Source organism: Bombus pascuorum, chromosome 4, assembly GCF_905332965.1.
Source record: "Bombus pascuorum chromosome 4, iyBomPasc1.1, whole genome shotgun sequence".
In the NCBI taxonomy this organism is placed as follows: Eukaryota; Metazoa; Arthropoda; class Insecta; order Hymenoptera; family Apidae; genus Bombus; species Bombus pascuorum.
The window spans coordinates 2,218,069-2,243,198 of record NC_083491.1 but is presented as its reverse complement, the minus strand read 5'-3'; the positions used below and the strand labels follow the sequence as shown (position 1 = coordinate 2,243,198).

General features: G+C 34.3%; 4 protein-coding genes and 1 non-coding gene across 19 annotated transcripts in view; 3 read left to right on the top strand and 2 right to left on the bottom strand.

Annotated features, from left to right (window-relative positions):
* The window catches only part of LOC132906171 (retinoic acid receptor RXR-alpha-B), a 68,961-nt gene extending 61,873 nt beyond the window's left edge, over positions 1-7,088 (top strand). For 7 of the 8 annotated variants that reach the window (XM_060958088.1, XM_060958083.1, XM_060958086.1 and 4 more), the window contains 2 exons: positions 814-1,139; positions 1,635-7,088. In XM_060958088.1, coding sequence (XP_060814071.1) covers positions 814-1,139; positions 1,635-1,908 — 600 coding nt within the window. In that variant the 3' untranslated portion in view covers positions 1,909-7,088. The remainder of the gene's footprint in view (positions 1-813; positions 1,140-1,634) is intronic. The other variant, XM_060958087.1, reaches the window with a different exon arrangement.
* An 81-nt stretch (positions 7,089-7,169) lies between these two features.
* On the bottom strand, positions 7,170-9,380 carry LOC132906172 (translationally-controlled tumor protein homolog). Its single transcript, XM_060958090.1, has 5 exons — positions 9,243-9,380; positions 8,622-8,692; positions 8,303-8,490; positions 7,946-8,216; positions 7,170-7,629 (listed from the first exon to the last, which is right to left on the bottom strand). The coding sequence occupies exons 1-4, from the start codon at positions 9,268-9,270 to the stop codon at positions 7,985-7,987; spliced, it is 519 nt and encodes a 172-aa protein (XP_060814073.1). The 5' UTR covers positions 9,271-9,380; the 3' UTR covers positions 7,170-7,629; positions 7,946-7,984.
* Positions 9,381-10,446: 1,066 nt separating this feature from the next.
* Positions 10,447-12,776, top strand: LOC132906224 (la protein homolog). Its single transcript, XM_060958217.1, has 7 exons — positions 10,447-10,703; positions 10,899-11,252; positions 11,356-11,498; positions 11,579-11,678; positions 11,755-12,003; positions 12,091-12,211; positions 12,423-12,776. The coding sequence occupies exons 1-7, from the start codon at positions 10,503-10,505 to the stop codon at positions 12,509-12,511; spliced, it is 1,257 nt and encodes a 418-aa protein (XP_060814200.1). The 5' UTR covers positions 10,447-10,502; the 3' UTR covers positions 12,512-12,776.
* On the top strand, positions 12,270-12,354 carry LOC132906593 (small nucleolar RNA U6-53/MBII-28). Its single transcript, XR_009658008.1, has one exon. It is a non-coding gene; the product is annotated as a small nucleolar RNA U6-53/MBII-28 (small nucleolar RNA).
* An 89-nt stretch (positions 12,777-12,865) lies between the features above and the next one.
* The window catches only part of LOC132906223 (neuroligin-4, Y-linked-like), a 374,014-nt gene continuing 361,749 nt past the window's right edge, over positions 12,866-25,130 (bottom strand). For all 8 annotated transcript variants that reach the window (XM_060958211.1, XM_060958209.1, XM_060958210.1 and 5 more), the window contains 5 exons: positions 23,048-23,240; positions 21,077-21,521; positions 16,782-17,055; positions 16,485-16,631; positions 12,866-16,128 (listed from right to left, as the gene is read on the bottom strand). In XM_060958211.1, the coding sequence (XP_060814194.1) occupies positions 15,482-16,128; positions 16,485-16,631; positions 16,782-17,055; positions 21,077-21,521; positions 23,048-23,240 (1,706 nt within the window). In that variant the 3' untranslated portion in view covers positions 12,866-15,481. The remainder of the gene's footprint in view (positions 16,129-16,484; positions 16,632-16,781; positions 17,056-21,076; positions 21,522-23,047; positions 23,241-25,130) is intronic.

Sequence of the window (25,130 nt, the reverse complement as noted above, 5' to 3'; positions counted from 1 at the left end):
AATCGTGGTTGCGTTTCATTCAGCAATTTATTGAAAATGAACGTGACGGAGAAGCTCGTAAGATTGGAACGTCAGTTTTATGCGATGTACAGCTCTCCCGGGACGAAATCAATTTGTTCGTCATTGGACCCTGGACTGGTGATCGAATTAATCTCGTTTGAGGTGTCCTTTATTGGCGATCCGATATGATCGTTTCGTCGTGTAATGCGAATTAAAAAATTGATCGAGTCGTGTATGCATCGATGAATAAGCTGGTCGAAATAATCGAGGACATATAACGGTACAGCAGTATTTATCTCATTGAAATGAATCGATGTAACTTCAAAGTCTTCTGTTTTTTCAACTTTACTAGTATCTTTTTACAGACTCGTTCCGACTCGTTTTAATTAGTACGATTCCATCAATTCGTTACCGTCATTTATACGGACAGAGGATAAAACAACGGTTTAATTCCTTGCGAATCAAACGGACGACTATCGTCGATACCGGTTAGTAGCAACTTTGATTTCGATCAATAATTTTCATTCGGCAAATGCTTTTTTTGGACTTTTGCTTCTGGCAAGATACGTATTGGTTTACGAGACATGGTGAAATTTCGGATTTGTTAATCAACTTGTTAGTCGACTGTGAAAACTTAAATAAAGATCAGAATATTTGACTTTGCAACTCGAACGCGGACCGGAAACTGTCCCCAGTTTTTCTCCGGCCACTGTATGAACAACGACGTTGTGAACTGATTTTCGTGGAATGGTTGCGCGTAACTGTTCCACGAAACGCTCCTCCGATTAATTCGGCATCTCTTGCAATGCACAGAATGCAGTGTCGCACATTTGCAACGCCACGAACAAACAGCTGTTCCAGCTGGTAGCATGGGCGAAACACATCCCGCATTTTACGTCGTTGCCGCTGGAGGATCAGGTACTTCTGCTCAGGGCCGGCTGGAACGAGTTGCTGATAGCATCCTTTTCCCACCGTTCGATCGACGTGAAGGACGGTATCGTGCTGGCGACAGGGATCACGGTGCACCGAAACTCCGCGCAGCAGGCTGGCGTGGGCACGATATTCGACCGGGTACTTTCCGAGCTTGTATCGAAAATGCGCGAAATGAAGATGGACAGGACGGAGCTTGGTTGCCTGAGGTCGGTAATCCTTACTTTTATATCGATTACGATAGATTTTAGTAGAACTCCATTTATCCGAACATCGATCGAGGACCAACAGTTCGTATAATTGCGTTCCTCTGATATTCTCTGACTTTTTTCAGTCCACTACTTTTCGTTCGCGTAATTAAGAGCTCACGTTCGGTCACAGATTTGATTTCAAAAGCTCAGTTAATCGCGGTAAATGGAGTTCTACCGTATACTCGGAAGATGCTTTGTTGTTGTAAGAATGCGAGATAGGATAAAAATAGAGAACACTAAGAAGAGATACTATTCAAGTTCCTCGATCAATCGTTAGTATTATTCTTGTTACTAGTTAATATTCTTATGGATCGTGTCTTTCGATTTGTATTAAGCATAACTATAGAGGATCGAAGGAATTGAAAAGTATCGTTTTTATTACGCGTATGATTAAACTTTGTTCTCAATTTTCTCGAGTTTACGTTCATTTATCGAGCAATTAATTACAAACAGATCTATAATACTCTTCAACCCCGAAGTCCGAGGACTAAAATCCATCCAGGAAGTGACCCTGCTCCGCGAGAAGATCTACGCAGCGCTGGAAGGATATTGTCGCGTAGCCTGGCCCGACGACGCTGGAAGATTCGCGAAATTACTGTTACGTCTGCCGGCCATCCGATCCATCGGATTAAAGTGTCTGGAGTACCTGTTCTTCTTCAAAATGATCGGCGACGTGCCGATCGACGATTTCCTCGTGGAGATGCTAGAATCGCGATCGGACCCTTAGGAGCAAAAGGTGTGCCGCGTCTTGGGGCACACCGATTTATAAAGGAGAAAAAAATAACGGAACATAAAAAAGAACACATATATATATATAATATATATGTATGTATACATAGATATATATACATAGATATATATCAACAAGAAAAGAAAAACAAAGAAGAGCACTCAAGATATATATATATATATATATATGCGTGTGTAAGAAAAGAAATTCCCGTTGGTAACTCTAATACGCCTCTCACGGTGGTTAAAAAACGAAAAAAGAAAAAAAAAAAACAAAAAGAAAAATTGATACTCTTACAGAAGTCGAGTAAGGTGGAATTTACTTACGTTTCTCCTTCTTCACCATTTTATTTATATCTGTTCGATAGCGCATTATATTTGATGTTCGAGACGATCCTTTTCTTCGATTCGTATCGAGAGTATGCCGGAAGTCGAGCAACGGATAATACACTCCCGGAGAACAAAGAGACCCAGCGCTTTTTTCAACGATCGATTCAATGAAATTTCCAAGCTCTCGAAGTCGCTTATTTATACCTTGGAACGATCTCTCTTTGCATTCTTTAGTCTATGACACACGTCGAGTATGCGTGTCATGCCATCGTATGTCCGAGCAAAGTTCTCACGCGTGACGATTTCCTACCGGATATTGCCGATCCTTGATTTAGTCTGGGCTTCGATTGCGCTCACGTCGAACTGTTTACTCTCTGCAACCACGTGGAAGTTCCTAAGACGCTGTTTTCTCATGTTTCTTCTTACCTTTTTGTTACATCCTCTGTTACAACCTGTGCTATCTCTTGTCATCGTTGACGTGTCAGTTTCAATCTGCTTCGCCAGTCTTTCACAATACATATATAGTTGTACAGACGACACGATTCTCCAACGATCTCCTCCAGTTTTGTATGGATTGCGGTCCTCGACGTGGGTGCAATCCGTAATAAGCGTAAGCTTATCGGGTATTTTTACATTCCAACGCTGCCTCGATTCGGATCGTCATTTGAAAGAGCCACGATCGTATCTAGATATATTATTATTATTATTATTATTATTATTATTATTATTATTATTATTATTATTATTATTATTATTATTATTATTATTATTATTATCGTCATTATTATTATTGTCATTATTATTATTATTGTAATTATTATTATTATTATTGTCATTATTATTATTATTATTATTGTCATTATTATTATTATCATTATTATTATTATTATTATTATACATACTTGCATAAAACGGAAACGTTTTAGACGTGTGTGCACTATAATACGATAATTTATTGTTTTGTATTTTAGAGTATAGAAGAAAGAAAATAAAACTTACTAATTATTATTATTATTATTATTATTATAATTATTAATTATATATGATTATATATATTATAATATTTCTTTATATATATATATATATATATATTATATGTATATATATGCAGCTTATGTCTGTAACATGAAATATTGAAATTGTAACATATGCTGTTACAAAACCGGTGAACGAATAGTGCGCTCGATATATCAAGAATCATCGATTCATACATACTGTTGAAAAATAAACTGAAATGCGAAAGAGGATTTCTTATTAAGGACGATTTTTACTTTTGGTATACAGCGAATTCCGTGGAATTTTTCACATAACTCGTTTATTAATATTTTGTCGACTTTACTTGATAGCGTTCGTTTCGTTCGATAACAATTTCTCATTACGTGATCGCATAATAGCGAACAGTATAAGTAATACGATAGTATATCGATAATGTACTAAAATTTACTAATTAATGAAAATTTTCAGTTTTTTCCTTTGAATTCAATGCATTATGAGATGTAAGATGTTAAAAAAAGAAAAAGAAAAAAACATTCAAGAGATACGATGCTGTCAATGTATAGTTTATCATTTAAACCTAGATATATAAGAATTAATTGATCAGTGACAGGACTATGATAAGAACCTTACCGTCGTTGTTAGTAATTCACAAAACACTTTTTATGATTTGAGCTGAAGGATGTAAGAAAATAACAGGATTTTTTAACGAAAAAATCCATATTTTAGTTTTCTAGATTTTGAATTTTACTAATTTTCTACTTTTAAATAGATAAAAAAAAAAATGATATGAATTGTGATCGATCTAAATTTATGGCAATAAAGAATCCAAATTTTTATATATTTTATTCCTCTATCGGTAAGTTAAGAAAGAATTTTTAAAAATATAAATATATATTTTATAATATATATCGAAGGAATCTTGGTGCATTATTCGAAAAATCTATAAATAAACGTTTATTTATATTTTTCTTTTGTAAGATATTTCGAAAGATTTGTTCTTTCTAGATTGTAATTCGATTTTAAGATTTTAGATGAGTGAAAAAGGTTTATCTTCTTAGTGTCCTTCAGTTTTAGTCATCTACATAAATTACTATAGTACTCTAGAAATCGTAAGGAATGATCACACTTACTTCGATAATATAATTACGATAATATTAAAAAATTATTAAACATATTTCTATTTTTGCGTGAATGCTTACGATTGTTAGTTGTTGGTTATTGTTATCTATTTGATGAGAGTTTTTAATGTTATGCATACCATGAGAAAAAAGAAACACATTATTAAATTCCCGATTTTTTTTTTTAATATTACTGGAGTTGCTATTCATTTCAAACGCCTGTTATATCTAATTGTTTCTTTTTCTTTTTCTATAATTCTCTCGTGCGACACACAAACACAGGATAAACTTTTCTCATAGTTACTCGATCCAATTTCGACGATTTCAAATAATTTCCAAGAATAAATTCAAACCAAATCACTTATATTTATATGTTTTGTATAAGATAGTAAGAAAATCGTATTACAATCTCTGTAATGTCAATTTTCTTGGTGTTTTATAATCCAGGATGTAACGTTCTGTTTCTTTACATCCATACTGGAAATATACATCTCGACCAAAATTACCTCTGAATGAAACGCGTTTTGCGGTCACCTCATCTAATTCCTCGATACGTGTAATAATAGTAATAATAAATAGTAATAATAAAAGAAGATAAGCAAGTGAAAGACCATTAGGATTGGCGGGCGTGAATGAAGCTACCTGTGAATGAAGTTTCATATAAATATATAAATGTTAAAATGATGATATCTATACATACGTATAATAATATATGAACATATAAACAGAACTCTTTCACAAATAATAATTGAGAACCTCAGTAGCGGTCAGTAGAATAACAAAGATAATGGCAGAATTTTTAATGTCCTATGATTAGACGTATTAAAGGTAAGAGATTCGACACGGTGAATCTTGGAATGTATCGGAGCAAAAAATCTATCAAATAATAGCATGCTTCTCTAATGAAGTGCTATACGCAAATCGTGTACATGATTGTAATCAATGTAAACACTCGATGCTTTTGCCATACTTCTTTGAACTATTATAGAAATCGTACGATGCTCAAATTGTATGTAGTGATGTTTTACTTAGTAACAGTGTCCTAGAACGAACGAATGCGGTGCGTTGAAAACCTTCTGTACCATCATGAATATTAAAATAATTGGAGAATAAATCCTTACGTTAAATTAAGTATGTATATTTTTCGTCGTCATTTGGTACTTAGGAATACTTTCTATGTACCTAATTGTTTAGATGGTCAACGATATACGTCCATGCTCTGTATTTTATATTTTTATATTTTTCTTATACTAAAATCAAGATGGATGTTATTATTAAAAATTAGAATTTTAGAATATCAAATCATGTTATATTATGATAGTATCAAAGAGGTTCCACACGCACCCATTCTGCATAGACCAGTACAAATAAGTTTAATACTAATAGTAATAACGAATAAAATAATTGTTTGACCTTACTGAATCGTAAGGTGCATCCCACTTAAAAAAGTAGCAGGTGTCCTACTAAATACTGTACCTTTGACGAACTAAACTAAAAAGCCAGAGTACTAAAAGCAAATCCTTCTGTGTGTATAAATGTCAGAAACTTTCGTGTATCAATATGAATGCTATATATTAATAACAAATTAACTTACACAACTGCCATTGTGATTAACTATTTTTTGGAACATTAGCATGATCCGATATTTCATGTTTCATCTTTCTTCCTTTAAATTGAAACAATGAGAAAAAAAGGAACGATTCTTATGAAATTGTCGTACCATTTTATTAAGTGGATTTTTATAATTTGAATGTACATCGTGGAATTATGCGCAAAATTTGTAATGTTAAGAAGGTTAGTGAACAAAACATTTATTCCACATATAATATCTAACATAATAACATAATATCTAACATCTAACATAATATTCCACTTGAGAAATCATTATTGTATTAACAGCTTAAAGGTACTTGTGAATAACAATTTTTATTTCTATATGGCTAACACAATTTATTATAACGAGATCAAGCATGTCAAATTGTATCACATTATTTTCAATACATTGTTTGAAATTGAGATACTAATTCATCTTAGTGCTTAGTAACTAATGGCACTATGGTTGTGCTCGATAATTAAAGCAATGTCTATATGTGCATATTTATGAACGACGAATGCGTACGTACATAAATATATAATTGTACGTACGTATATTTTTTGGAGTTCAATTTTACTATCTTTAAGCTGTAAATGTCAGTTTTCGACTTACTCTGAAGCGATAAATTAATTCGTATATACCTATTGAACGTTCATTTACTAAACGTACGTGTATGTATATGTATACATTTACGGCTGTGTACATACGTACATACATATGAATTATTATTACATTATTAAAATACGCTTTTCTATGTGTTAACATAACACTTTTTCAGGTAATGGCACATGAAAACGTATTTGGAATGTGAAGAGTTCTATATTGGATCGGTAACTGTTTTATAACGAACGAGAGTAATATATTCATAAAAGAATATGCGTAATAAATATGATGACGATAACGATGGGTATACAAATTATATAAATATAGAAAACAAAGAGTGCAAGAGAGAATGCGATAGTGAGAGCGAGGTTGTTAATGGAAGATACGCGAACAAGTCATATTATGAATATACTTGTAAAACAGTATGGCTAATAACAGTCCTTTAGTAAAAAAATATAATGTATGGTCTTGCGCCAAGAGATAAATCGTCTATTCTGACTTGTCTAAATATAATATTTTTATGAAGCAAATTAATAATTGTTTGTTTTACTATGTACCTGTATTATTACGCAAAGTTAATTTAAACAATTAAGATAATCATAATAAGAACACGGCTCGTAAGCAGTACTTATGAAAACACCTTTTTATTTGATGGACATTATACAGAGTATGTTTCAGATTTAATTGTTATCCAAGGACATTTCTTTTTGTGTTAACAATAATTAGACGTATGTTTTGATATTTTAATTGCTGCAAACTTCTTTCCCCATCTTCCATTTTTGTATCATAAATTAAATTCTCTAATAAGTGACCAATAAAAAAAGTAGAAAATATTACAAGTCTACAGGGAAATCAGACCCAGATAATACAATCGAAGAAATTGTATGTCTCGTATATCTTCCCTTCGGTAAAGTCATATGTACAATTATTAACTCCTGTGAGACTTCGAGTCATTGATTGTTGTTGAAACGAATAAGTTAACTGCATTATAAAATGAAATTGGAAGTAAAATCGTGTTTTCCTTTTAACTAAATTTCACAAGCTTTTCAGCGTGTGTACAGTCTTCGTTTGAGTTTATCTGGAAAAATGTACGAAAATTAATTTTATTTTTGCTGTGTATCTAATTCGTTTAGTAACGAAACTTTGTTTATGGCTATAGTGTATTAGTGTATGGCTATAATAGACGCTATGTCGAGAAAACGAACCACAGCGGGAATTTGATCACCATCTTTCTTTTACATGTTTGTGCAATGCCAAATACAAATAACTGAAGTATAGGCATGAATTAACATGTTTATATATTTAAGTCTATTTTTGAATATTATTAACACAGTTACACGTACATTAAGTGATTACGATATTAACTAAATACAAGTAGTAAATGTAAAACTCACAATATTTTTTCCCACAATTTCTTCGATACCTAAAATTATTTAGAACTTTTGTTCCTCAAGACCATGCTTGAATAACATGAGTACAGGCACAGATTCACCGTCAATCTCGCGGTATTCCATTAATGCGACAATACCATCGATATCCATAGATTCGCCAGTGAAAAATTGTAGGTCTTTAAAACGACTTAATATTTCTTTCATTACTTTATTTGTGTTTGTTTTGAAAACTTCCACTTGATCAGGGGATTCCTCTTCCAATTTTGCTACCAATCTAATGAAAATCGCATTATTAATATTGCTTTAAAATTACACTGCTATATAGAATAGTTTACATTGCTATATAGAAAGAATAATTACTTTTTCATATAATCCTTCAAGTACAAGGTATAGGATTTTTTGTCTGTAAATGCAAAAGTTTCTTGCAGCCGATGATTCATAACTACATCCACACCGGATTCCACCGTTTCTTCTGTTCCTTCATCAGCTTCTTCAGCAGATGGGTTGAATCCAGCAATATCGATGTCACCTGATTTACGAGTGACTACCTAGTTATAAAAAGATTCAAGTAAAGATATTAATACAATGAATATAATATAAATAAGTATTCGGACAACTATATAAGTTTAATACATGTTATCCAAATACAATTTGAAAATAAGAGTAAAAAGATAGGTACCTTGCCATATACTTCATATACAACATTATCAATCAACTTTATTTTGTAGGTATCAGAAAACATTTCATCACCTGAAATATAAATTTTAAAATAAAAATATGACCTTTAATGTAGTAAAATAAATTAATTATATAAAACTAATATTATTTCGTAAAATTTAATTTTATAAATTTTGTATAAAGTAATTATCAAACCTTTAAAATAATCATTTTAATGCACCAGAATTAGTTTAAAAAAGAGTTAATTTAGAATAATAATCTCTACCCTTCCTTAAAATATGTGATTAGTGTGAAATGTATCATTTTCCTATTGAAATGAGTCATTTCGAACATATGGAGAGGTTATAAATTAGAATATTAAATATTTAAGCAGTATAATGTTTCTATAATATGAGAAACCATTGGAAACACGTTTAACGACATATTTTTACATTTACACAATTAAAACCGTAGCCACGAAAGCATTTTATAGTTATTACTCTTAAAATTTTGGTCCTCGTGATAGATACGTCACTGGAAGTCCGTTTGCAATCAAGCGTAATATTTTATTTCTTAATATATTAAAAAGTTTGAAAAAATATTCGTTACACGTATTATTTAATGATATTCCAAACTTACGTACCAGTAAAAATATCCTTGTAAATCTTCATGTTGGAAGATGGAGAAAAATTTAATTACAGCTAAACTAAACAAGACTCACTCTCCCCGAAAGAACGAACCGGAAGGGAGAGCAGTATCGAAAGACTGCAGCCAACTTCGTTGCATTCTTTTATATTTCACCTGTTTGCCAACACAAGGATCTAAAATCATTATGCATATTCCAGAACAAGGCATATCCGGTTATTTTGTATATACAAAAGAAGTAGTTTATCAATTATACAGATTATATATTTATTTTATTGTAATTAAATGTAGACGCATTAAAAATAAATGTATCATTTTAATCTTTCGAAAATAAATCTTTGATTTATATTTTTTATGCTTTTAGTTTTTAAAATATACTAATAATGTAATGTAATAAAAATTTATAATTAATAACTAAATATTAATTAATTTATACGTTATCTGTTTAGTATATATAAATAAAATGCATGAATATCAGTTATAAACTAAGTTAAAAGAAATTGTAAGGATTCAAAAAAACGTAAGGAACATCAATTTTCAAATAAGGCTTCACTAGAAATTATAAGTGTTTTACATAATTTTGTTTCGTTTTGCTTTGCTACCCCTGTTAATAGTGTAAAGAAATATTTAGGGACATTTTGCTAATATAAAATTTGTTAATATAAAAATACAATAATGTATGTTACATGGTTCGGACAGAATCAGAGACATTCTACCTATTTCTATCTCGTAGAACGGGATCTTTTCTTGTCCTGTATCTTGATTTTTTCAACTTAAAGGGGATAGACGGTTTCCCCTAGCGAGTGTTTTTTTCTTAGTTCCGGTTTATAAATTATTGGATATTTTAGAAAAATTATCTTTACGTTTATCTTTAATTTTTACTTTATTTCAAAAAATTATATATTGCAATTAAAAAAAGTTTATTTTAATACTTAACATTGTAATTATTTCTCCTATTTATCATATAACTTATATAATTATCAAATGTACCCAATTTATTACTTTAATCGGAGATAAGAATAATAAAAAGAGGAGAATTTTATGTTGCAATAAACTATGAAATTATAACAAGCAGCCATTTTCAAATTTCATATTGATGCGATTATCGTTTTCATTCCTAACGGTTACTTCCGGTTGCTGAGAAAACAGAGCACGTTTGGCTATTAGTTCAAGTGCAACTGCACCACATTGATTTCTTTTTCAGGTCTCAGTTTCAGGTTTCAGGTCAGAAAGTTCGTATCTCATAGTAACAATAAACATGGAGAACGGGCAAGGAGAGACAGTTCTTAAAACAGAGACTCAAACAGAAAATAAAACAGAGGTTGTAGACGAAACTAAAATAAATGATGCCAATGTCGAGGTTAAAGACGAGAAGCCGGTTTCTGAGGAACATTCCCCAAAAGTAAAATCTGAGGAACCATCTAGCGAACTGTTAGAAAAAATAAAAAATCAAATCGAGGTAGTATTTTATTAATTAACCAATTATTATAGAAATAAGATATCCATTCATTTATATCTCAAGATTCAATGTATGCATAGGTATTGATATATGTAGATATTCTTCAACGTAATTAAACAGTTTAATTTTCATAGCTTTCTTATGACATAAATGGCAATAATACAATTTAATTAATAAAAATTTCGATATTTTTAGTTTTACTTTGGAGATGTGAATATGCAAAGAGATAAATATCTTAATGAGCAAACAAATTTGGACGAAGGATGGGTTCCTATGACTATTATGTTAAATTTCAAATTGTTGGCCTCTATGAGTCAAGATATCGATGTTATATTAGAAGCCATAAAATCAAGTGAACTTATGGAGATATCCGAAGATAGAAAAAAGATTCGTCGTTCTCCAAAGCATCCTTTGCCAGTATATGATGAAGAATATAGGAAGGCACGGGAGGCCAAGACAGTTTACTTAAAAGGATTTCCTATGCAGGACACCACTATTGAAAAGCTTATAACATTTTTCAGTGCTTATGAACCATTTGTTAATATCGTTGTAAGTATCTGACTGTTGTGCAATGGATGTATTATTTTCAGATCAGACTGGAAAAAATTTGCAAATAATGCTTAGATCTTCAGACCATTTTCTTGTTTAATAGATGAGGAAGTATATGGATAAAGAGAAGAAGTTACAGTTTAAAGGTTCTATTTTCGTGCAGTTCAAAACTCTAGAGGATGCAAAAGCCTTTATGGCTAGAGAATCTGTAAAATATGGAGACACTGAATTAATTAAGATGTGGTCGTAAGTTAATCAGATTATATATCTGTGTTATAAAAATTTTAGTAATATTATATACTTAATTTAATACTTTGAAATTTTAGATCTGACTATTATGAATCTAAAATACAGGAAAGGGAGGATAGGAGACAAAAAAGATCAGAAAAGAAACCAAACAGAAGTGCATCTATTGTTATGGAATATGTTAGTATAGAATTTGTTATTTTATGCATTTATTTTCATAATTAAACATAATAACAAAATGTTCAATTATTTTTAGAAGAAAATAATATTTGAAACTAAAGAGCAAGAAAGCGCCGCCAAGATAAATCAATTTCCAAAGGGTTGTATGATTTATTTTACTAATGTACCTGATGAATGTCTAAGAGAAGATATTAAGGAAAGTCTAGGTGAATTAGGTGCGAATGTTGCATATGTTGACTTTCATAAAGGTAATGCTGCGGGATATGCTCGATTGGAAGGAGAAAATGACGCAAAAACAGTAATCGACAAAATGCATGAAAGTAAAGTGAGTATTTCAAATTATTTTCTGTTATTTTTAAGTTCGTAATATTATATTTTATTTTGTGAACATTTTTGTCGTTTATTTTATAAGCTATCTGTACGTGGTAAAGATGTAACCTGTTGTGTGCTTGAGGGTGAAGAAGAAGAAAAATATTTTTTGAAAGTGAAAAAACATATGACAATTGCTAATCTAAGAAAGAGAAGCAAAAAAGGTTAGTAGAATGGTGTACATAAATAACTTTTTTTAAAATAGTACTATTCTTGCTTGCTCCGTAATGATGCTTTGCCATGCTAATACCGAGAGATCAGTTTTCTGGATCTCAATGAGTTAAACTTACAAATATCACTGAACATTTCATGATTACAAATTTTACGTGTCATCAAAATGAAGCATATGTAAAATTTGTGATAATTACGTTGCAGGCCGTAACACACAAGTAGCAACTAAGAGACATATGAGTGACAGCAGTGATGCGGTTCCTGCTAAAAAAGGGAATAATTCGTTTGAATAATTCGGAGATACCATTTATCTCGGAGAAACCAAAATTTGTATAATTATTCAACTAAACATGTATATTAATCATATTTTTATTATACAGATACTTATCGTATAAAATAAGAAAAGATAGATGTTACACTACTATATATTCAAGATAGATGTTACACTACTATATATTCAAGATAGATAAAACTATTTTAGCGCATATTCTTTCGTTATGCTTCGAGCAGTATGTATTATTTAAAAAGATAAAAGTACAACACGTTTATATTTGTAAATTGTACATTATTTTATAGTCTCACGTGTAACTTAATACATTCTTAGTTTATAAGGATATGAGTAATTATATTAATTGGAGATGGAAATGTATTTAGAAATCAGCATTTTATTGTTTTACAGTGAAATTTACAAAGATGTTTCGTCTATTCTGCTACTTAAATTTCACTGTTATGTGTTCAATAAACCCGTTCACACAATTTAACGAATAGTCACAATGTGCTGATGATTCATACCATTCGCAAACAATACTTGATGAGTATTCCTTTTCTAATCTTTTCTTTGTGAAACGGTGTATTGAAAATAATCGAAATCGATAGTACAATTACGCGACACCGTGCATAGTATGATTGCTATCTAAAGTACAACGTTATGTCCTTAATCATACCAATACGCTTTCATTACTTCATGTGCCTCAGAAACTGCGTACAATCGATTAGATAAATTCGACTATATTTTAAACAGGTGTTTTTATCTTTTTACACGACGATTGAAATGTCATTTGCTGTTATTCGTGATGCTTTTCTTCTTCCGGAGAAAAACTTGTCTCTTAGTAGAATGATTGTATTATGTAATATGTTTTTGATAATCAGTCTGGATTACGAAGTATGTCAGAGAACAAATTTATAAAAAATTAATAGTATCTTTAAAATAAAATGTATGTACATATATAGTATCAGCAACATTTAATTTTATCAACTAATGGAAGAACCATTACCAATTTATTTGTACGAAAATTATGATTAAATAAGCTTTGCTTTTAATTTAGTTAAGAAATAATGTTAAAACATGCGTAATATAATGTAGAATAATTAAAATTATGAAAATGTTATAGACTTAAAGTACCTGAAAAAGAGATAAATCCCTTTATAACATTATAAGTCCAATTTCTTCGTTAATTTTTAATGTATGTATAACACAGACATCAGATTCAGCTTAAAAAATCCTATAAAGACGAATGATATTTGCATAAACGTGGGCGTAATCTCGCCTTAGATTACTTGGTCGAAGAGGTGTAGATAATATTTAATTTAAAGGAAATTGTGTTCCACTTTATGATTACGTTTTGAGCACATGTTGTCACTAGAGAACCATCGATACTTCCGCAAGTGCAGTGCGAGTTCCACTTAAATTGAACCATTAAACATGTAATTTCCTTTCGTTTACTTTAACCCAGAACTTTCACACAACATTCGCATGAGATTCTAATGCGAATACGAGAACTGGTCTCTTTCAGTATCGAGTGCTTAAATATACATTTTTTTAGGTTTTGTTTCTCTTTTTCCCCTTAAATTATTTTAAATAGTGAGCGATGATATCAAGATAACGAGGAGGCAACGCAAAATTGACAGAGTTCTTCAACTTCCGTTTTATACTATTTATATGTCACATAATAAAGTAGAATGTGTATATTCATAGTATAAATAACAAACAGAAATAAATAATAATTCTTATCTTTTAATAAACAAAGACGAATAATTTTCAACCACAAATGAAGCTAACATAATGACTTTTATCTATAAATTTTGTTTTTGATTTTTAAAAAATATTAATATCGATCACAGTGACACTACGAAGTACAATTATCATCGTTTAAATTTTAGAAATCATTTCAGACGACCATTCTCTCATACAATTTTCTACGGATCGTGTTATATAGACATTGTTTAATTTATTATCTCTGTGCGAGTTTGTGCACGGTTTCCAATACCTGGAATAGGAAAGACACGTAACCACTTTTAAGTTGTATACACAAACGCAAATAGAAATTTTTCATGAGCTCAGCGTCAGTTATACCAGGAGTTACTCTAATTACATGATCATTATGTCAGCTACGAGAAGAACACTTGAAAGAACACTGATCGCGAACAGTGTCGACTTATGGATTTTTATCATCGATTCTATTCTTCGTCAAATATACTGTCAAATTAAACAATTTTAGAGATACGTCCTTTTTTTCAACTTTTGTCTATTCCAATATGTGAGATAAATATCATAGTTTAGAATTTACTTTACTTTTTAAGTGTAAAATAAAGAACGAATAAAAAGAAAAGATATATCTGTTAGATTTTAATTATTCGATAGTATATTTGTAGAAAAACGAAATCGGCTTCCTAGACACTTGATTTCGTAAATGTTTCATTCTTAGTTAACGATACAGTTCTTGTAGTCAAGCTAAGCATTTCTTGACAAGAAATTAATTAGTTGAGATTTGATGAACTCATTTCGAATCGCTTTGTAACACAACTTTGATAGCATACCATAGAAGAAACACACTGTATCCTGCAAAGAAATACACTCAAAATGCTCATAAAGTTTTACGTGCATGATAGAGGAACACTCGTAGTCTGCTAAGCCTTCCTTTAAAGCACTTTGTCTTTTCAGTGACATATGGCAGTTATCGCTGTTTATACATCAGAATAATTAGAGAATACTTAACGTACAATTGAACGTCGCTTTAAAACTCATTGTTCTTTAGAGTTTTCTCCAACGATTGTTGAAAGTAACACCAATAGTCTTCGCTCTTCGTCGATATCTCACTGCAACTCGAACAGATAATTTTCTTTGCCAATCTGTGCCATAACCAGACACTTGTTAATCCATATCCCTGTAAACTTTTTCAAAACTTAGACTCGCCAGTCGCCGCAAAATCTATGAAAGTCACCTTCTTGGTTTTCATGTTGCCCTCTTGGGGCAACCCCTAATGCTATACGGATATCTCTTGTATTTGCACACGTTTTTTAATAGTATTGGTGCCACTAGTAGTACTCAAGGAGCTGGTCGTTCTCGTAGGAGGTTTTGGAGGAATGGGATCCTTGTGGATGGCGTTGCTGGTCCCGTGGCTAGGTTTCTGTTCACTTTTAGGCTGTTCATCGACATCCGTCGATTGACTCTGAGCAATCTGTTGATGTTCCTGGATCGAAGGGCTTCTTGCAAGGGTAGTATACGATGGCGGAGGTTCTTGCGCTGGCCTAGGACTTTCTGGAGCTTTCATAGACGACCTGGTAGTCATCGGTAGTGATTCTTGCCCATTTGGCGTGCAGTCCATTGCGGCTCTCTTTTTGTCACGATCCCTCTGATAGTAAATGCCGGCGAATATCAACATGTTGAGCACCAATAAAATGCAACCGACTCCTACGGTGATTGCTAGGGCTGTAGTAGTACTGTAGTAGTGACGAGAAGCTAATCTTTGTAAAAGTTCAGCGTCATCTTCCGAATCGTCCAGAATAGGAGTAATGTCTTCGGTAATACTGTCGTCACCTGTAGATGTGCTACACGCTGTTGTCGATGAGGCGCTCATCTTGGTTGTCGCTACAAGAGGCAGAGGAGTGTACCACTCGTCTCGAACTGGTCCTGGAAGATTCAATACTTGCGTTCTAATTACTCGATTCGTTGGATGAATTTAACGTTACTTACATCGTGTATAACAGGGGCAGGTTTCTTTTAATCGTAATAATTACATAATTGAATTTTTTTTATAATACACAGATATAATTTCAGTATAAAATGTAATATTGCGAGAGCAAAATAGATACAGGTATTCGTGCCAGTATAATTGAAATTTTTCGTTCCTAATCTTCTTATACAAAGTACTAGTTAATAATATTAACTTAGTTAGTAGATGGTATATATATTTCACGCGAATCGAGAACAAAATGTATTGCTTTTTAAATTTAAATTATTCGAAGAAGAAGTTTTTGGTTTCTTACCTGCATAAAAGTGGTCACCTCTTTCTCGAAAATGATGATGCCGCATTGAGACATCGTCGTCTCCGGGTCGATGCAGTTGTGGTATCAGATTTAGCCAAACTGCCATTTTATGGCCACGGTAGTGGCTCTTCATTTTCGGTTTCATCGCTGAAACGATTAATCAGCGATATCGTTCTCTAATTACATACAAATACATTGTATATATACGACACAAGTAATTTAATTTAATTTAAATAAATGAAAAAGAAAGAGGATGATGGGAGGAAAAGAAAAGATACGTAGCAGGAAGAAACTCACCAATTGTGAGATACTGTTGAGTACCAGTCTCGTATTGTTCCCATGTGAGACCACGGTATCGCGTTTTCTCCTTCGGTGTCCCATAATCCACCGATTCGATTTTGTGTGGCTCGTTCGGATTGCCGGTTTTCGCGAAATTCGTGAAAAACGTGAGAACTGCCTCGGCGACGCCCTGATCCTGTCGGGAATAATTCCGGGGAAAGAAAGCTCCTCCAGCTACCAGTGGCAACCCGAAGATATACGGTATATCCTCGCCACGAATGCTGCCCAGACGCTGAAACAAAATTATTTCGTTCGTTGGTGGAATGTACGTGTAACGTTTGAAACCTGCGGTAAATGCTGCTCGAAACGGTATTCAATATCGACGTCGGAAATTATTTTCAGCTACAGATAACCATTATCGACGAGCGAACTCTTTTTTTGACGAAGGAATTCTTTTTCGTCCATTTTCGTCCACTACGACTTTTCATTAATATTACTCATAATCGGTAATTGCAATTAGAAGAAAGAAATAAACGTGGAAATTCCACGATTCGAAAATCAAATACGCGCAAACTCGAAGACTAAAAGATTTAGAAATTTCAACATCTAAACACTTGAAGATTCAAACGAACGTCTCACACTACCCTTTCAAACTATCTTACTCCTTGAACAATTACAACACTACCCAGATAATTCTCAGAAACAGCGATTCTTTCATTTAATATACAAAATTTCATTATCACGTTTTCCTTTCGAGGACAGCTCGATGATAACGAAACAAAAATTCCTATCGGCCCAGCTGTTCGACGATTAATTATTGTAATTCGATTCAATAATTTTAATTGGAAAGCAGCGTGAATCACGCGGAGACACAGCCAATTCTATTTGTGCGTTCGACAGAATGTCTGGGTCGCGATGCAAATCCTGTTAATTCACAGCGCAAGCAAATGGGATTTACAGCTGCCTGCCGACTTAAATGTCGCCTGGATCTACTGGAAGCTCGTGGATGGGCTGTAGATCGGTATATGCATGTGCATACATTTCGAAGACGCGCCGAAGAAACGAACAGCGAATTAGCATATTGCTGGAGGATCTACCGTCTCGTCTCTTGGCACCCATACAGTCGGATCGTTTAACGGATGAACCGTTTAGCTTTGTTCTGTTAAATACGTTGTAGCTTGTTGAACGAGTCCCAAGTGAATTTCGTTAATGTGGTTTACCTAAGCGTGGCTTCTTCAAGATACTCAATTTACCGGCGAAGAAGCTTAATTTTCGAGTTTAAAGTAACGCTCGGGTCAATGACATTCGGCTTGTTCTTCGACGCAGTAGGTTCCAGCGTGTGTTGTTATCTTAATTCCTGTTTTTAGATTTTTTCAGGGATTTTACTTGCAAAGAAGAGACCCAAGAACGGGTGTGCGTATTAATCTTACTATTGATGATATTTTTAGAATACCAACATAGAGAGAAACATTTGTTCCTTGTCAAATATTTAGTGTATTTATTATTATTATTATTATTTTATTATTATTTATCATGTACTAATTTTATTGATATAATATGCCAAGAGTATTAATCTCAGTTAACAAGTAGTGTAGGTCAGTGTATAGTCAGCCAGAATGTACACAGTACATGGTTAGGTAAATAGATAAGATTGGTAACTGCTATTATGAATTATTATAATCATAGAAATTTAACTGTTCGGCCATTTAATGAATTTGATAGAACAGACTGTACTGTAGCTTACTAAATAACAGACAATAACAAAAATTACAACAACAAATGCAGTCCATACAGTTTATCGAGAAAAGTATGCGACTTCGATAAAAAGAATTCCTTTTTGGCTCGAAAGTTTTCCTATTACGTCATACACACTAAATTATACTGAATATTCCATTATATTATTTTTATAAGTCATATTTCCAATTACACGATATTCAATTTTCATTTTGTCAGTTTGCAAATTGTCGAGTTCTCAGATTCGAATTCCATTGCTGAAATTGTAATTACAAGATATTACGTGCAAATCCGAAATATATATTCATAAATATAATTTACATTTCGTTATCTTTTTACTAGAAATTTACAGTTTCCTTCCTCTTTCTTCCCTCTTCTATGCTGAATTTTATTCGAATTAGCCAACGATATTTTTTCCTAACGTTTCTAAATGCACGGACGACGCATTGATTAGGCTCGCGTTTCGAGTTTCAGTCACGACACTGAAACTTATTAAGCGAAGTGGCCTTTCACGGGCGTGCACGCGACTCGACTTCCGTTTAATTAAAATTTCGCTTTGTACGTCCACAGTTGGCCATAGCGTGGCAGCTAAACGCACTAAATCGCTATTAACCGTGACCCGAGAACGAAACTCGTTAACTCCAAGTTCCTGCCTCTCTGCCTCTTGACGTATGGACAACTACCAGTCTTATGAGCGCGTCGTGATTACACAATGAACTAGTTAAAATCATCAAATTGCCGACGTACATAAATTTGCCAATCAAATGCGTAGAACAACAATTTTACATTTACGTAAGCAACAAAATTACATTTTGAAAGTGCGGCGATTCAAAATGAATAAAAGACACAAAAAGGAGCAACGCGTTACCGTTCGATCTGTACAAACACCGAAAATATTTTCTTCCATTTTAAAGTAAGAAACAGACAGAGCGAAAGACCAAGAACAGCATTCGAGCTCGCAGCTCGTTCGGATTGCCTCTTTAATCTTCCGTTTTCCTGGAATCCATTCCGATCTTGGACTTCTCGGAGCTTTATGCTCGTGCTTGTCTTCCGACTAACCGCTGCCCATGATTTCACGATGAAGCTACTGTGACCTAATCAAACGTCTCACGGGACCAGTGGAAGGACGTTTGCGTTATCCCAGAAGACTACGACGATGTAAATTAAGCGTGACTCTATGTTGGAACTTTGCCTCGACGTTAGACTCTTGGAAGTTTGCGTTATTAAGTCTATTAATCTATCGGGTAGTTGGTTAATTAAGCCGTGTGATGCGTGAGTTTTCAAACGGTAATGATTCGTCAACTTGAAAATTCGTTGTTTCTTAAGAGTCGATGGATAGTACAGTTTATTTAAATTATCTTTTTATTTCTATCGATATTCTACTTGTAGAATTATGTATTAATCTGTACTATTTAACCAATTATGTATTAATTTACGCGTACAACGAGTCTGACTTCATATCGACGTATTCTCCTTACCAGTAGCGACGGTCAACGTACAAGCGAGCAAGTAGAATATACGTTTGATTGGCCAGACGAATAACACAGAGGTTAAAGTGGTAGAAAAGCTCTACGATTTATTAACCCTTGATATGAATTAACCAACATAACATACAATTTCGTTAATAACATCAGCGCAACCCTGCAAGGTAGCTCTCGCAGTAAAAATTCTTCCTTTTATCTTTTTTCCATCTCTTACCACAATGTAATTGTGATCAACTTCTGTATGCTTCTTTAACAAAAATAACGAAGACACTCGAGGGTCTCGTTCATCCTACATGTATAATTTTATGTAAAATTAACTCGAAGTTAAGCCGGTTCTCTGGCTCGCGCGTTCCACTTTCCACTTTCAGTCGAGTCAAGAGCTGTATGAAAAACTACCATACCATCTTTAATATTTCGCTGTGTTTGGCGAGAACGAGAGGAAGGGCATTGGTAGTGTGTGTACTTAAAAAATTTCGCGAAGAATCAAAGAGGTTGCGAATAAAATGGCGTCGACGACGACGACCAAAGGAAGAAAGAAAAAAAAAAAAAGAAAAAACAGCTTTCGTCGAGAAATAAGTTTACGACTGAAGTGGTTCAAAGAGCCACGGTTTACTGTCGACACTTCATGCGGGCGTTTCAATCGTTAAAAGACCCGGTTCCTTTTAAATTACTTTCAACATCTGTCGCGTTCTTGTATTTACGAATGGAAAAGGGATCGAGTACCGTAGGTCGCAAGTAATTCGTATAAAAGACTATAAATTATTTCCTACGTGTATACCCTGTGTTCCAAAATTCGTGGTACAAGTAAAGTAAATGGAAGTTCCAACGAAACTCAAAAATAATAAAAATACGTTGGAACTGTACATTTTGTAAGTTTACCTACGCGCAGCTAAAACTAATTTATCTGCAAACTAGAAAAATACAAACAAGTTTTAAAACTGACTTCACTCACTGTATAAGAAGATCAGCCAAATAAATTTCAAGAATAATTCCACCGTAAAAATTCTAATCCAACGCACCAATCATTTTCTTCATCATCGGATACGTGAAACGCACGCTCGATTTCCTGTAAAACGTGCAATCTTTTCCACAAACCTGCAAAAGGCTGTTGTCTTTGGTTTGATGGCTGAAGTGGTAGAAGAAGGTTTTGGCTCCCCTTCTGGCGTGATAAAAGGCAATCCTCATGAGTGGAGCTACGGTGTGACCATCGCTCAACGCCTCCATCGTCGAATCCCTTATAATGATAGGATGAAGGATAGGCTTGTCCCAGTCCGTATACTCGTTCCTCACCGCGGAGAAGATCTCGTTCAAATGATATACATAAGCGTTCCTAATGAACGTTCGTAAAATTCGATTTCGATGATCCTCCTCGAATCCGTATTGAATATCGTTCGCGTTAAAATCTAAATTCGACTCCGTGGTAGACACGCCAAGGATAAGAGGTACTTTGATGAACGTGTCACTGACTCGTTCCATATCCAGCCCTGGATCGGGATTGTTTTGGTCCACTGGTAAGCCTGGTCCGATCCGTGGCACGAATCTGAAGCGAAAGACAAGACGAATTAGTGCGATTCATTGCTCGTCAGGATACCGAATTGGCATGGTGTTACGACCGTTCGCGGAGAGACGCGGTCGCGAGGAAAACGCGTCAGCGAGAGGCGTAAATTCTCGCTACGATTCGTACGCGAAATAGTCGTTCCCCTTGTTTCGATTAAGATAACAGGGGTGGTTCAACGAATTTAACACCGTGTTAACAGGTTAATATAGCGCGTATATTCAACAATAAATTAAATGATAATAAAAGCGCCACAAATTATTCAGCGACGAATACAGTTAACGCGTTACAGAAATTCGACTCAACTTTTGATATCTCTCGATATTCGTTAGACTTAGCGACTTTATTCGTCAGAGCTCTTGATGTACGCCGTATGAATCTTCAAAAGAGACTGATTGCCCTTAGACCGATTCTTTGTCTTTCAGGGAGACAACCCCTACTACGCTCGCGCCGATGATCACGTAGGCCGATTTCTTTGTGAGAATGAAATAACGAACCGAAATCGACGTTTTTAGAACTCGCTGCTTGGTGACAACTATGCGCTCGTCGATACGTTGTATGTTTTTCGTCGAGCAGATAAGACGATCCGTCTGCGACGCTGTAGGACCGCGAGCGGCGATTAGAAATACGATCTATACTAAGCCTCGTGGCGTAACACACGATGTTCCCCGTGTCGATCGATAAGACGACCAAGTAAATCGGACGCCAACAATAGCGTGATCCGAATCGCGAAAACTTGCGCTAACCGATTAGCAACTACACTTATACTTTACACTGATCTGGAATAAACGGTACTATGATTATGGGTTGTTCGTTATAGAGCTCGATACAGCATGGGATTTTAGGGCTATGATTACGAGATACTATGGTGAGAGCTTACGCGTAGTTTTCATACTCGCGTTGGTGTAATTGCACATTGGCTTGATCCTACAATTTCGTAGTATACTTTTCAGGATGTTTTACAGTATGTTTGCGTTAAGAATGATCGTATAATTAATTTTTCCAGCTAAAGTTCGTTGCTCTCATTAAGTTTTCTATAAATGGTTAATGAAATAAGTTGCGCATAATTGTTCAACATTTGATTATTTCAACTATACGAATCACTATACAAATATATGTTTATGATTTCCTGCGATTAACTTTTTTTTTTTTTTAGATCGAGCAATTTACACGTATAGATGCATAACGTCTCTTTTAAGTTGACGATTGATATTGTAAATTGTAGATGATCGATAATTTGATTCGCGTTATGGACGGGCCACGATTTTTTTACGCCGGTAAACGTAATAAAATACGCGATAAAGTAGAGTCAGATTTTAAAAGATACGTTTCGTTCAAGATCACGGGAACTTTATTGGATTCTTTCGTGCGGAGAACAATAATATCGGCGACTCGGAGCTTTTTATTTCGCGCAGGTAACGCACGAGGAATTTTTACATGGAATTTACGGGCAGCTATTCACGGATCTTGCATCAGCCTCGAATCCAGATCGTAAAGAGTTACTATCTTACCGGATTTCCGGCAGTTCAACGGCCATGAGCTCACGCAGAGGAATGCCGCGTAGACAGTTGGCAATATCTTCGTCGTCCTCGGTGGAACATCCTATTTGCTTTGCTACTTTCGATCGTAAGTCGTTCGGATCGTGAACAGACGCCCACGGGCTTAACGCCGAGCCACTCGATAACACGACTCGATGAAAAAGACCTGCAAACATTGGTCGACATACTTTGTTAACAAATTTAACGATCTCTCAGCGGCATCGAGAAATCAATAAACAAGGCGAATCGTGTGTTTTCAAATATTGTATTCTCGAGCTACGTCTGGTTAAAATCTACTGTTACTACGCGACAGTAATTTTCATTTCCATTCTCGATATTTCGTGGAAAATGAAACGTAAAACGGATCGTAAGGAAATCGCGATAAATTACGTTGAAAATAGGAAACGAAGCGCTTTCTTCACGATCGTCTCAAGCGTCACAGTAGTAGATAATACTGCTCCGAAGAAGAAACGCGTTAAAGTCCAGACGAAAAGGGCCACCGGATATATCGAAGTTATTACATCAACACCGTAAAGTCGTTATTCACGATTCACGATATCTCAAAGAGATTTACGTGATAATAAAAGATATTCAGAGGGGAGAACGAAACGACAGCGGCGACGAATTGTGACCGGCTGCGACGTACATAGGTAAAGCCGTCATCTACCTGCAGCGAATAGAACGCCAATTTATCGCGCCTTTTACGAGACGAATATTTTCCATGAAACAGTTTCCTTCGCGTTAACGAATATTAAATTTAAAATGCGACTCCCCTTGATATTTATCTTGTGCAAAATGATATATTTTTGTTGGAATACAACAATATTTCACGCATAGGCATAGTACCCTTACTCAGACACCCACACAGGTATTTGAACAGGACACATACACAGGTCATACTCGTTACTGTATAGAGAGTGGGGTTCAAAGTATATAAGGATCATGGGTTACTACCTAAGTCTAGTCTGAAGGTAACTGGCCAACGATCAACGATTCTTGCACACGTTGTTATATCAATCCCCCAAAAAGACACTAAAGACAAACACAGAAAAAACACAAAAAAATATTGGTGGATTCCAAACCCATAAGAAAATATAAGTGAAAACTACCAATTCGACAAAAAACCATTCCTACCACCGTGTAACCTAGATGTAAGTACTGTAAATATGTAAATACTGTAATCATTGTAAATAATATAATTTAACACCCCCCTCCCCTTTCCTCTCATCCCCCCCCCCAAAATCCCACTACGCATAAAAGTAATACACCAAGGAGTCCTGTTTTGCGGCCAAGTTTCAGGACAAAATACAACACACACAAGAACACACAAAAATCACGCACCAATGCGACTTAAACCCAAAAAAACAAAAAAATAAACGCAAAAACCGAAAATCCACGACACATATTAGACTATGGCTACGTCGTACCGACGCGTATCGGTACTTTTGCCTAAACACACTATACTCAATTCATTGTTTATTGTGAATCTCAAAAATGTACAAAAAATCAAATATTGGCTAAATAAACTATTTAAAAAAAAAAAAAAAAAAAAAAAAACGTTGTTATATCACTCGCTTGTATACATCAGGTTCTGTAATTCTGTTTAATAAACATCACCGAATATTATTTCAACATAAACATTGTGTCTTCCACATATTATTAACCTTAACTTCAAGATTAAATTCTAACAATTTTACATCCATCTCGAAGAATGTTCATCGACTCTCGAGATGATCGTTGACGTCGACAGTGCGTGTGTCACACACTTAAGAGGACCAATCGCTCAGTAACCAGATAGGCCGAACACCCCGCATATCACGTCTGTTGAAACAATAACTAAAAGAGCCCCCTCCAAAGGGACTAGAAGGACCTTCCTAAACTAGCGTTAAGTCAGTCCGTTCTAGCATCTCGAGTCAGTCTGTCTTAATATTCCGAACCACGCTGTTGTAACCGTCGCTCTGTCAGATTTCTGCAATAAATCTCATTGTCGCGTACGAAGTTCTATTTTCTTCACTCTGTTTGTGAAAGAATCGTTTCGTTCGAACCGCGACGCGAG